Source organism: Dromiciops gliroides, chromosome 4, assembly GCF_019393635.1.
Source record: "Dromiciops gliroides isolate mDroGli1 chromosome 4, mDroGli1.pri, whole genome shotgun sequence".
In the NCBI taxonomy this organism is placed as follows: Eukaryota; Metazoa; Chordata; class Mammalia; order Microbiotheria; family Microbiotheriidae; genus Dromiciops; species Dromiciops gliroides.
Window position 1 is genome coordinate 104,957,782 of NC_057864.1, and position 12,046 is coordinate 104,969,827.

Here is a 12,046-nt window from a genome sequence, read left to right on the forward strand (position 1 = left end):
GCTGGATTTGAACTAGGTCCTCCTGACTCCAGAACCATTGCTCTATCCACTGCACCACCTAGCTACCCCACTGTGCTGAATAGTAGTCTATGCAGATGACTCTTCTTCCATAGGCACAGAAAATCTCCTACCTCAGATTATATGTAGCATTAGAATGTGTTATAACATTATGTTTGTTGTTATGTGGTCTTTTTTTTAGCAGCAGAATTTCCTTCTGAGCATGGTCTTTCTCAGGCTAATATTAAAACAAGACCTTATTGTTGAATGAGGAATGAAGGCTGTATTGTGTGAGCCCAAGCAGCCCTACTCCAGGGCGGGGCCGCCCAAGGAGAGTCATGGAATCTTCAGTGGGGAAGCTGACTTAATATTTGCTCTTGCTAATCAAGGCTGACTCAAGAATCAGGGGCATTGGAAGCCATCTAGGGGAACCTCATCCTTTTACAGATAAAAAAGTGAAAGTTCAGAAAGAAGTGACTGTTACTACTTAAACCCAAAAAGGGAAAAGAGACAATGCTAGCCCAGCGTCCCAAAGGCATCCGAGCCAAATCACAAAACAACTCACATTTCTATAATGTTTTAAGGCTTGCAAAGCTCTTTCCTCACAAAAACCTTGTGAAGTAATAAATGAGAGTATTATTATCCCCATTTTATAGATAAAAAATCCCTGTAGCTTAGAAGAATAAAGTCCCAGCTGGAAAGGACCTCAGAGGTCATCGGTTTGTACAACCCTCTATTTTTTATTTATTTATTTATTTATTGGCGGGGCAATGAGGATTAAGTGACTTGCCCAGGGTCACACAGCTAGTAAGTGTCAACTGTCTGAGTTTGGATTTGAACTCAGGTCCTCCTGAATCCAGGGCCGGTGCTTTATCCACTGTGCCACCTAGCTGCCCCCTCTATTTTTTTTTATAAGGCAATTGGGGTTAAGTGACTTGCCCAGGGTCACACAGCTAGTAAGTGTTAAGTGTCTGAGGCCGGATTTGAACTCAGGTACTCCTGAATCCAGGGCCGGTGCTCTATCCACTGTGCCATCTAGCTGCCCTCTATTTTTAATTGATGAAGAAAATGAGACCTAGAAATGAGCAGTGATGCAAGCATTCTACTAACTGTTCCATGTTCTTTCTACCATACTACCCTGGCTTACTTATCCTCATGATAATCAAGTCTTGCTTGTTAAGGGCATAAGGGAAACACCAGATACTGGGTCATCCCATAGCTCTTGAGGAAGGTTCATTTGAAGGGCCTGTTGTAACCACCTTCTGATTAAACCAGCCCCGAGATGAGTGTCAAACTGCAGGCTGTGAGGGTCATGCAACCTTTGCCATTCCCCAACAAACTTCTGGATCATACCTCTGGGACAGTCTGGGAAGGATGGATGCGAAGATTGATTGTTGCTTGGGCTTTTGGGGGGATGACATTCACCTGAGGAGAAAAAAAATGACACGTGTACAATCAGCATACCACAGTTTGAACCCACTCCAGATCCCTACTACTGACACAGGCAGGCTCCCTTCACCCACCTTAACAAATAATGACTGTTGAGAAGCCAGAGAGAGTCCAGATAATGGTAATCTTCTCCCTTAGTCAACTTACAGGGGAAATCAAGTTATAGAAAAGGCAAAGGAAGATGTTAACTTGTATGCTTTGGGTCTGTTTTCCTTCCTCTCTTGGGCCTTGGGTTGTATAGGTGCTGAGCAAGGAGACATGCTCATTTTTGGGACTGGAGACAGAACTCAGTGTGAAGTCTATGGAAGAGGTATCAATCCCTTTCTTTCTGTGGGCCTCAGTTTCTACATCTATCTAATGGGAAGGTCAGACAGATGTCTTCCAAGGTTCCTTTCCAGCCTTGTGATTCTAATTTCTGCCTCCTAGTTCTATTTCCAAATCTTTTCTGGGTCTCCAATGAAATTACTGAGAAAGTGTTTCTCTAGCCATAGAGTTTCTTCCATCTAGGTTCATTATAGACTGAAAGATCTTTAAAGGTCAATTAGGCCAATCTCATTTTACATAAAAAAAGAAACAGACCCAGCGATGAGAAGTGACTTATCCAGGGTCACAGAGTAAGTTAGTGAGAGAGATAGAACATATTTCTCTCTCTCTTGGTGAGGCAATTGGGGTTAAGTGACTTGCCCAAGGTCACACAGCTAGTAAGTGTCAAGGGTCTGAGGCCGAATTTGAACTCAGGTCCTCCTGACTCCAGGGCCGGTGCTCTATCCACTGTGCCACCTAGCTGCCCTGAACACATATCTCTTGATCCCTAGTAGATGGCTCTGATAAAATCATTACTGGATGAAGTTGGAATAAACCTCAGAGATCATCTAGACCAATCTTATTTTACAGGCAGAAGCTGAGGCCCAGAGAGTAGTGACTTGTTCAAGGTTGCCCAAGTAGTCGGTGACGGAGTGAAGCACTGTATTCAAGTCTCGGGTCCCTGTGTCTTGGGCTCTTTCCACTTCACCTTCAGGAGATTCTGGCTATTTCGGAAGCATTTCCTTTCAAGAAAACCCCCAGATAAAATGCCAGCATATTTCCCAGAAGGTGGTAATACAGTAACCCACTGGCATGTTGACACATCAACATGATTTAGTTTATCAGCCAATGTTATTTGGGGGAACTGGACATGGGATATGTAACTGTGGATGGGGAAAGAAAGGAAGGAAAGGTCTGGAAACGAAGAACAGGGGGCAGCTAGGTAGTACAATGGATAAAGCACTGGCCCTGGATTCAGGAAGAACTGAGTTCAAATCCGGCCTCAGAACTTGACACTTACTAGCTGTGTGACCCTGGGCAAGGCACTTGACCCTCATTGCCCTGCCAAAAGAAAAAAAAAGAGCCACAAGGTCATATTGGAACTCAGATCTTCCTGAATACGGGCCCAGGGCTCTATTCACTGCGCCACCTGGTGGCCCAAGTATAGAAAAGGTCAAAGAGCCGGATTTCAAATCCCAGGTCTGCCACTTACCTGTGAGAAATTTGGGAAAAGCTATTTAACCAATTTGATCACAGGTTCCTTATCTGTAAAATAAGGAGATTGGACTAGATCATCTCTAATGGCCCTTCCTGTTCTCAAATTTAGTGTTTCTAATTCTCAGGGGGATGGACAAGATGACCTTTAAGGTGCCTTCCCATTCTATGCTCCTCCCCCAGTGACGCTTGCATCAGAGTGAAGATGCTGACGGCCTTTTGTGAAAATTGCTTAATCCGGTTCTGAAGAGACTGCTTTTCCTGCAACAGGTCAAGGACATTCAAACGACCTTTTTTTTTTGAAATTCAGGTGCTGTTTTTATTCTGGCCACTGAGTAGCACCCTTGCTTTGCTGAATTCCTGCTGTCTCTGTATTTGCAACTCTCTCCAAAGGCAGCAATTAGCACCTCTGTCGGGCCTTCGAGCTTATCTAGCAGATCAGGGCAGAAGTCCCTTCTCTAGTTGGACATCACTGGGTTCCTGGGATCTCTGCATGGAGCTATTTCCATTGTAAGGAAGAAGCTATCATTTCCAGGTTTAAAACCTGCCCATTCCCTTCCATGATTGGAAAGCCAAGCTTGGGAGTGAGAAGGAGAGGGATAGGATATGATGTATATCAATCATGAGCTGGAAAGTTCAGTTCAGAATGGCCGTGAGGCTAGGACCCGGGAAAGAAAGTGCTTTTCACAGAATTTGAAGTGACTTTCCCAAGGTCATATAGCAAGTTTGTGGCAGAGGTAAGACTCAAATCTAGATTTCCTAACACCCAACATGCTGATGCTCATTCCACAATGCCATGGTATTCCCTAGGCAGGATGTCTGGGAATGGCCCCCAAACCCTCTGTGCCTATATAGTGGGAAAAGCCCTGGGATGGACATTAGAAGGCTGGATTAGAAGGTGGGGCAATGAAGGTTAAGTGACTTGCCCAGAGTCACACGGCTAGTGAGTGTCAAGTATTTGATGCTGGATTTGAACTCAGGTCCTCCTGAATCCAGGGCTGGTGCTTTATCCACTTCGCCACCTAGCTGCTCCCAGAAGGATGGATTCTAAACCTGCACCTGCCACTGAACTAGCTGAATTACTCTGGGCAAGTCATTGAAATCAGCCTAAACTTCAACTCTTTCTCTGTTAAATGCTTGCCCATTGTTACTTCCATATAACAAATGCTTGCTTTCTTTTCACCTTTCTTACCAAGTTGCTGTAGGATGAGAGAAAGGTTCATAGGTAGGATCATTGGATCAGAAAAGGAAGGAACCTTAGAGGTGGATGTGGGGATGTTTGGAAGGTCTAAAATCAAAGGCGTTTTTATTCTGGGGAAACATCACAGGCAGATTATCCTGCTTGGTAAACAGCTGGGGGTGGACAATGCTCTTAGCCAAAGAGGATGCAGAAGACTTCACTCCCTTCCCAGGCACATAGGTTGACTCTGCCTTGAGTCAGTAATTCACATCTAAGGCACATGGACAAAGTGAGTAATTAAGAGTCATGCTGAATCACATTCCAGGAACATGAGGAGGGGGGATGTTAACATTTCAAGAGACACTGGAGGGACACCGATGGATTTACCCAAGAGGATATGGGAATGGTATTGACCCTGTTCTATATTTATCTGCATGCGCCAGACAAGGGAAAGGGGCCCAGGAGAGAATTTCTTCAGTCTGCCAGATGGGGATTGAGGTCAAGGATTTAGAACTTCCCCAGGATGTTACCTTGATTCCTGCATTGAACATGGTGAGTACCACAGTGGTTCGGACCAGTGCATTGGTGATGGGACTTTTCTCAAGTATTCTGAAAGAGGAGGGATCAAGGTCAGACATTAAGGAAGAACTGACCAACAGGGAATAAGTATAAGAGGTATTGAAATGGATGAGCAAGAAGAATACAGGGAATAACTCCTCTTTGAACCAGGGAAATCTTGAAGACCAAGAGGCTACTATACATATGGGCTACAGGCAATGCCCTTTTGGAAGGAGGAAGCTGATCAATTTGGGGTTGTTTGGACAGGACCTGCTTAAATGAGGGTGGGAGGATGGGGTAAGGAGAAAAGAACTCTTTACCTGCTCATAAGGGGTCCAAATATCCATAGGTTGGTCATGATGACATTCAATGGGAAACCAAACTAAGAGGAGAAAGAGCCAAGTTAGCAGAATTTCCAGAGCATGTGAGGGTCAGCGTGTCTGAGGTCAGGATCTCCCAGTAATCTAGGTCTATACCAACAATGCAAATTGGGGCTCTTGTGATCAGGACTTGGCTAGGCTTTGTTGGCTCTGCGAACACTGGGAAATAATAACAGAGGCTGTGATTGCCCAACTAGGTTTGTCTGTCTGACTAAAGGACACAGTCAGACCAACCTCCCAAGGGGCACACAGTAAGCTTGGATTGTTGAGTGTGGAGAAGGAATAACTTCCACCTGAGGGTTCTGGGTCAACCCCATCATTATAGTACTGGTGTAGGAGGTGGAGGTGGGGTGGCTAGTGGGTCTCTTCAACCGTGGATTATTCCTAGGCAAAGATGAAGGGAGGACAGAGGATTCTGGAGCCCCAGATGATATGACCATTCTTTCCTCAGCAGAGAGACCTTCCACCTCCCCTGTTTCCTAGGGCCTTCCTGGGCCCACACCTGTCCTGCAAGTTGCTCCAACATGCTCTTTTCAGTCCCGCTTCCAAACATGTTAGGCATCTGTGTTTGCTCCAGCCTGAAAAAGACATGGTTCTCTCAGATGTGCTTAGAGTGTCAGTGTTGGGGCACAGAGAGGGTGTTAGACTGGAAGTCAGGAACACTTTCCCACTTTTGCCTCAGACACTATGTGACCATGGGGAAGTCACTTACTGTTCTCAGCTTCAGTTTTCTCATCTGTAGAATGGAGACAATAATAGTATCTACCTCACAGGAGTGATTAGAGGATTGAATGAAATAATGTACTCAAATACTTGAATATGGCAGAATAATAAAGAGAAAAGAGTCAGGCATAGCAAATGGCTTCCACTACCAAAGATCGCTTGGTTCTGGTGTTAAACTTGACTCTTCATTTACTTTTTTTTTTTTTTTTTGCTGGGCAATGAGGGTTAAGTGACTTGCCCAGGGTCACACAGCTAGTAAGTGTCAAGTGTCTGAGGCCAGATTTGAACTCAGGTACTCCTGAATCCAGGGCCAATGCTTTATCCACTGCACCACCTAGCTGCTCCTCTTCATTTACTTTTGTTATTTCTCCCCTCCCTCTTTCTTCTGGTTTCTGATCATCTGCTTTGGATAACCTGATCCACCTAGCCCCATATACCTGACTTGGCCTGATTGAATTCATGCATGATCCCAAATGGATTGATCATTCCATTCTTGATTTCTAGTTCTTCTCTATCACCCGGTATGACCTATGGTCCAGTCTTCCCAGGCCTGAAATGGGGTAAGCCTGGGCTTCCAGAGTAAGCCCTTGCTGGGGGTACAAGGCAGGGAAGGACTACTCACCGGCTGACAGCTGCCGCAAGGATGCCAATGCTTGTCTCCTTTGGGGGCATCGATGAATGGCCTGGAGCAGAGTCTACCTGTAGCATGAGGTTCATGCCACCTTTCTCCGACACTGAAATTCTGGCAGGACAGAATCCAATTCAATAAACCCTTATTAAATGCCAACTGTGTGTAGGGCACTGTGCTAGGCCCTGGTTGAGAACAGATACAAACCCTGACATTGAGGAGTTTGCAGTCAAGAAGGGGGATGTGACATCTGCACAAATAACTATAACTACAAAATAGCACATAAGTACATGAGAGAGATTCAAGCAAAGCGCTATGGGGAAGTCTGGGTGGAGCATACGGAAGGTCGTTATTAACCAGGGAGGAAGATCAGGGTTGGCTTCCTCAAGGAACTGGCAAATCAAACCACCAGCATCATCTTGACCAGCATCCCTCTTCAGATCCTAATGAAGACAGCCCAGGACCCTGAACACAGGAACCGTGGGAATAGAAATGCTTCCAGCCCTGTGCCCTTGGCTATAATCTTCAGAATCAAATTATTTGGACATGCAGCCTGACAACTGCTCCTGCAGGTGCTACAACCACAGCTCCTGAAGACCTAGAAAAGAACGTTCTTCCCACCAAAGTCCTTGGCACTGTCAAATGGCACATCAGAAAGTGATGATTTTAGCAGTGGAAATATTAAATAGTAGCCATTCACCTGCTTTGCTACAACACCCAAAGGACCATGGGACTTTTCCACCTGACTTGTATCTGAAGCCTTTCATGTATGTCTCCCTCATTAGAAGGTTCCTTGAAAACAGGAACTGTCTTACCTTTCTATTTGTACTCAAGCCAAGGCTTATCACAGTGCTTTGCACATAGTAAGTACTTAGTAAAGTACTTTATTCATCCTTGCTTTTTGAGTTGGGCTTTAAGGAACAGGCAGGAATAATGTAGATTGATAGAATGAAAAAAATCAGAACCAAACTGAAACTGTGTATATTGGCCAAACTTGGGCCAGGAGAAGAGCTGACTGAGAAAATTCATGGCTCTCTTTTCTTTGCTGGTGGGGGACAACGGGTGTTGAAAAGAGCATACAGTATCTGACTTCGTTGATGGGTTAGTTGTTTGCTTCTTTTTAACTCCTTTTTAATTTTTTCTCACAATGGATGTCTTGATAGGTTGTAAAAACAAAGGTATTGATATAAATTAAAACCAATTGAAGGCTCCTCCCAATAAAGAGTGAGTGGGAAGTCAGCAGGCAATAGAGGCAGTAGGGTGGGCTAATTGTAGAGAGCAGTATAGACACCAGAAGCAGCATCAGAAAAGTTCTGGAGGTGGGAATGCATAGAGGGTGGGTGCAGGGTACAGAGAGTTGTCTAGTTTGGCTAAAACACCATGTGCATAAGGAGTGGTATAAGATAAGGTTGAGAAGATAGGATGGAAGAGGGCTTCAAATACCTGGCTAAGGAAACAATAGAGTATCCTTGAAGGTTTTGGATGGAGAAAAGACATGACTGGAAGCTGTCTGGGCTCCTTCTAAGGTTCTAATTGGGTGTCAGTCATGTGCTGCTCAGAACATAGGTTGAATAGTGAGATGGAATGGAAAGTCTTGAGCTGTTGGACTTAAGGAGGGGAAGGCAGAAGGGGCTAAAAGAAGATATGTCAGCATGGCCTAACTCCACTGGGCTCCAGGGGCAGAAGGAGATAGATAGAACTCCTCCAAGACAGGGTTCTGTGAGGCCCAGCCCAGTGGAAGGAGCATGAAGCTGAGATAACTTTACTCACACTGCAATGGGTTTCTCAACGCCAGGGATAAAACCATCCATGATATAGCCTCCCTCGTCTATGATGAAGGACAGCCGGACACCTCGTGACTCCAGTAGGGCTGCAATCTTCTGTGCTCCATTTTTCCCAGATACCTGCCCATATCACAGACCCTGAGCCATGTCCCTTCCCAATCTGGTCTCCAGAGACCGTGTGTGTGTGTGTGTGTGTGTGTATGTGTGTGTGTGTGTGTGTGTGTGTGTGTAAGAAGAGGGATGATCCTAGCTTGGAAAATTCAAATCCTTCAGCCACCTTCTTTATCTTATAGAGGATGGGAGCTAGGTTTTGGAAGATTCTACTTCATACCCATCCCCTGGGAAGTCTGACTGTGGAAAAGAAGCATGATGTTCGTATAGCTGAAGGACAAATAGAATTGGCTTAAGATCTAAGGCTCTAGGGAACTCAACATCCTGAGGAGCCATCCTAACTGCTTGGGGGCTGTGTTATTGGGTTACCTCCTCATCATGTCCTAGGGAGATGTAGAAAGACCTCTGAGGGACATAGTTTCTTCTCAGCAACAGTTCCATGGCCTGCAAGATTGCCTGAAGGACATAAGCACAGAGGAAGGACAGGGAGGCTGTGAGCAGGGGCTACTGGGAAAAGTGAAACCTGGAGGGCAGTGCCATCCAGAATCCTAGCTCAGATTTCCCCAGAATTAGGATTTGGAGATCAGAAAACTTCTCCACAGGATGGGCAAATTCATATCATGTCAGAGCATTTGGGGCAGTTTCTAGAGAATAAAGCTGTTAGAAGAGGAGAGCAAACACAGCGGCTTTTCCCCATTCTCTGGGAAAGTAGAGGATTCTTAACATTGGGCAATATGTCCCCTCCCCTCCATGTTCGTTCTGGGTGTTGTGAAGCAAACCATAACAGAGTTTTTGTTGTCCAGTGTGCCCCGGCCATAGATGAAGCCATCACGCTCCAGCCCGGAGAAAGGTGGCACCTCCCAGCCATCTTCAGAAGCAGGTACAACATCAATGTGAGCAAGTAGCATGTAGGGTTCCAACTTGGGATCTGACCCACGAATGGTGAACAGGTGGCTGTATTCTTCCACAACCTCATGATGGATGAAGCTAGTGGAGAACATAGAAGGGAAGACTGGGGGAAAGGAGAGAGAGGGAGAGATGGAGGGGATGCAGGGGAGAGAGAATGACAAACAGAAAGAGAGAGAGAGAGAGGGGGAGAGAGAGAGAGAGAGAGAGAGAGAGAGAGAGAGAGAGAGAGAGAGAGAGAGAGAGAGAGAGAGAGAAAATATAGCTTCTTGCTTTTTGGCCACCATACTCCATACTGTACCCTCCTTTTAAACTATAATTTAGGGCAATTGCCTCCAAGAAGGCTTCCTAAACTAATCAAGTCCACTTTCTCTTTTTTTTTTAATTCAATTTTATTTTCAGTTCCAAATTCTCTCTGTTTGCTTCCCACCTCCCCCACCTACTAAGTAGGCAAGAAAGATAAAACCTATTAAAATATGTACATAAATACAAAATTTCCCCCCATATTAGCCATGTTTCCAAAAAAGCAAGAAATAGAAGAGAATATACTTCAATCCGTACTTTCTAGTTCTCTATCTGAAGGTAGAGAGCATGTTTCATTATGACTCCTTTGGAATTAGGGTTAGTCATTGCGTTGATCAGAGTTACTAAGTTTTACAAAGTTGATTATCTTTACAATATTGTTATTATTGTATAAATTGTTCACCTGGTTCTTATCACTTCACTTTGTATCAGTTTATATAAGTCTTTCCTGGTTTCTCTGAAACTATTCCCTTCCTTATATTTTATAGCACAATAGTATTCCATCACAATCATTTACCATAACTTATTCAGTCATTCCCCAATTGATTGGAATCCTGTTTCCAATTCTTTGCTACCACCGAAAGAGATGCTATAAATATTTTTATATGCATAGGTCCTTTCTCTCTTTCTTTGATCTTTATGGGATATGGACTTATCAGTGGTATTGCAGAGTCAAAGGGCATGCAGTTTAATAGCTTTTTGGGCATATTTCCAAATTGCTTTCCAGAATGGTTGGACAAGTTTACACTTCTACTAACAATGAAGGACCTATTTTCCCATATCCCTTCCAGCATTTGTCTTTTTCTTTTGTCATCTTAGCCAATCTGATGGATGTGAGGTAGTATCTCAGATTTGTTTTAAAGGTGCATTTCTCTAATTATTAATGATTTAGAGTATTTTTCATATAGCTGTCGATAGTTTTGATTTCTTCCTCTGAAAATTACCTATTTATGTCCTTTGACCATTTGTGAATTGGAGAATAGCTTTTATTCTTGTGAATTTAGCTCAATTCCCTATACATTTTAGAAATTAGACCTTTATCAGAGAAACTTGCTGCAAAGATCCTCCCAGTTTCCTGTTTTTCTTCTCATTTCAGCTGCATTGCTTTTGTTTGTATAAGCCCTTGTTATTTTATGTAATCAAAATTAACTATTTTGATCTCCTGTGAACCTATATAACTCTTGTTTGATCATGGACTCTTCCCTTACTGATAGATCTGATAGGCAATTTCTCCAATGCTCCACTAATTTGCTTATGGTATCACCCTTATGTCTAAATCATGTACCCATTTTGAGCTCACCTTGGTAAATAGTGTGAGATTTTGGTTTATGCCTAGTTTCTGCTAGACTACAAAAAAAATTTCCAAATAATTTTGGTCAAATAGTGAGTTCTTGCTCCAATAGTTGGGATCTTTGTTTTTTTCCAAACACTAGATTACTGTGCTTATTTGCTTCTATATTTTGTGTATCTAATCTACTCCACTGATCAATCTCTCTATTTCATATACAATACCAAATTGTCCTGATGATTACAGCTTTGTAGTATAGTTCAAGATCTGGTACTGCCAGTCTCCCTTCCTTCTTTTTTAAAAAATCAATTCCTTTGTTTTCCCCCATGATGTTTCTCCAGATGAATTTTGTTACAATTCTTTTTCTAGCTCTATGAAGTAATTATTTGGTAATTTGATTGGAATGGTACTGAATAAGTAAATTGATTCAGGTAGTATTGAAACTTTTATTATTATTGGCTTGGCCTACCCATGTGCAATGCTATTTCTCTGATTATTTAGATGTCTTTGTGTTGAGTGTTTTGTAATCGTGTTCATAGAGTTCCTGTATGTGACAGGTTGTTGTTCAGTCATTTAGTTGGGTCTGACTTTTCGTGACCTCAGGGACCATACTATCCATGGGATTTTCTTAGCAAAGATACTGGAGTGGTTTTCCATTTCTTTCTCCAGTGGATTAAGGGAAAAAGAGATTATGTAACTTGTCAAGGGTCACACAGCTAGTGAGTGTCTGAGGTCGGACTCCAGGACCAGTGCTCTATGCAGTGAGCCACCTGTCTCTTATGTGGCAGGTAAATCCCCTTAAGTATTTATACTGTGTGTAATTTAAAATTTAAAATTTATTTTTATTTTTTTATTGAGGCAATTGGGGTTAAGTGATTTGCCCAGGGTCACACAGCTAGTAAGTGTTAAGTGTCTGAGGCCGGATTTGAACTCAGGTACTTCTGACTCCAGGGCCGGTGCTCTAGCCACTGCGCCACCTAGCTGCCCTATGTGTATAATTATTTTAAATTGAACTTCTTTTTCTATTTTTTACTGCTGGGTTTTGTTGGTAATATGTGGAAATGCTGATGTTTTATGGTGACTTATGAAACTTTGCTGAAGTTGTAAATGGTTTTGATTAGTTTTTTTGTTTGACTCTAGGATTCTCTATGATGGTTTACTAGCCATCATACCATCTGTAAGGAGTAATAATTTCATTTCTTCAATGTCTATGCTTTGATT

At 43.2% G+C, this 12,046-nt stretch overlaps 1 protein-coding gene across 1 annotated transcript in view; it reads right to left on the reverse strand.

Moving 5' to 3' along the window:
- The window catches only part of PM20D1 (peptidase M20 domain containing 1), a 49,373-nt gene that overhangs the window by 14,904 nt on the left and 22,423 nt on the right, over positions 1-12,046 (reverse strand). The window contains exons 3-10 of the mRNA XM_043963705.1: positions 9,108-9,340; positions 8,698-8,784; positions 8,204-8,337; positions 6,428-6,547; positions 5,585-5,660; positions 5,023-5,084; positions 4,675-4,753; positions 1,351-1,422 (exon numbers count right to left, since the gene is read on the reverse strand). Of these exons, the coding sequence (XP_043819640.1) occupies positions 1,351-1,422; positions 4,675-4,753; positions 5,023-5,084; positions 5,585-5,660; positions 6,428-6,547; positions 8,204-8,337; positions 8,698-8,784; positions 9,108-9,340 (863 nt within the window). The remainder of the gene's footprint in view (positions 1-1,350; positions 1,423-4,674; positions 4,754-5,022; positions 5,085-5,584; positions 5,661-6,427; positions 6,548-8,203; positions 8,338-8,697; positions 8,785-9,107; positions 9,341-12,046) is intronic.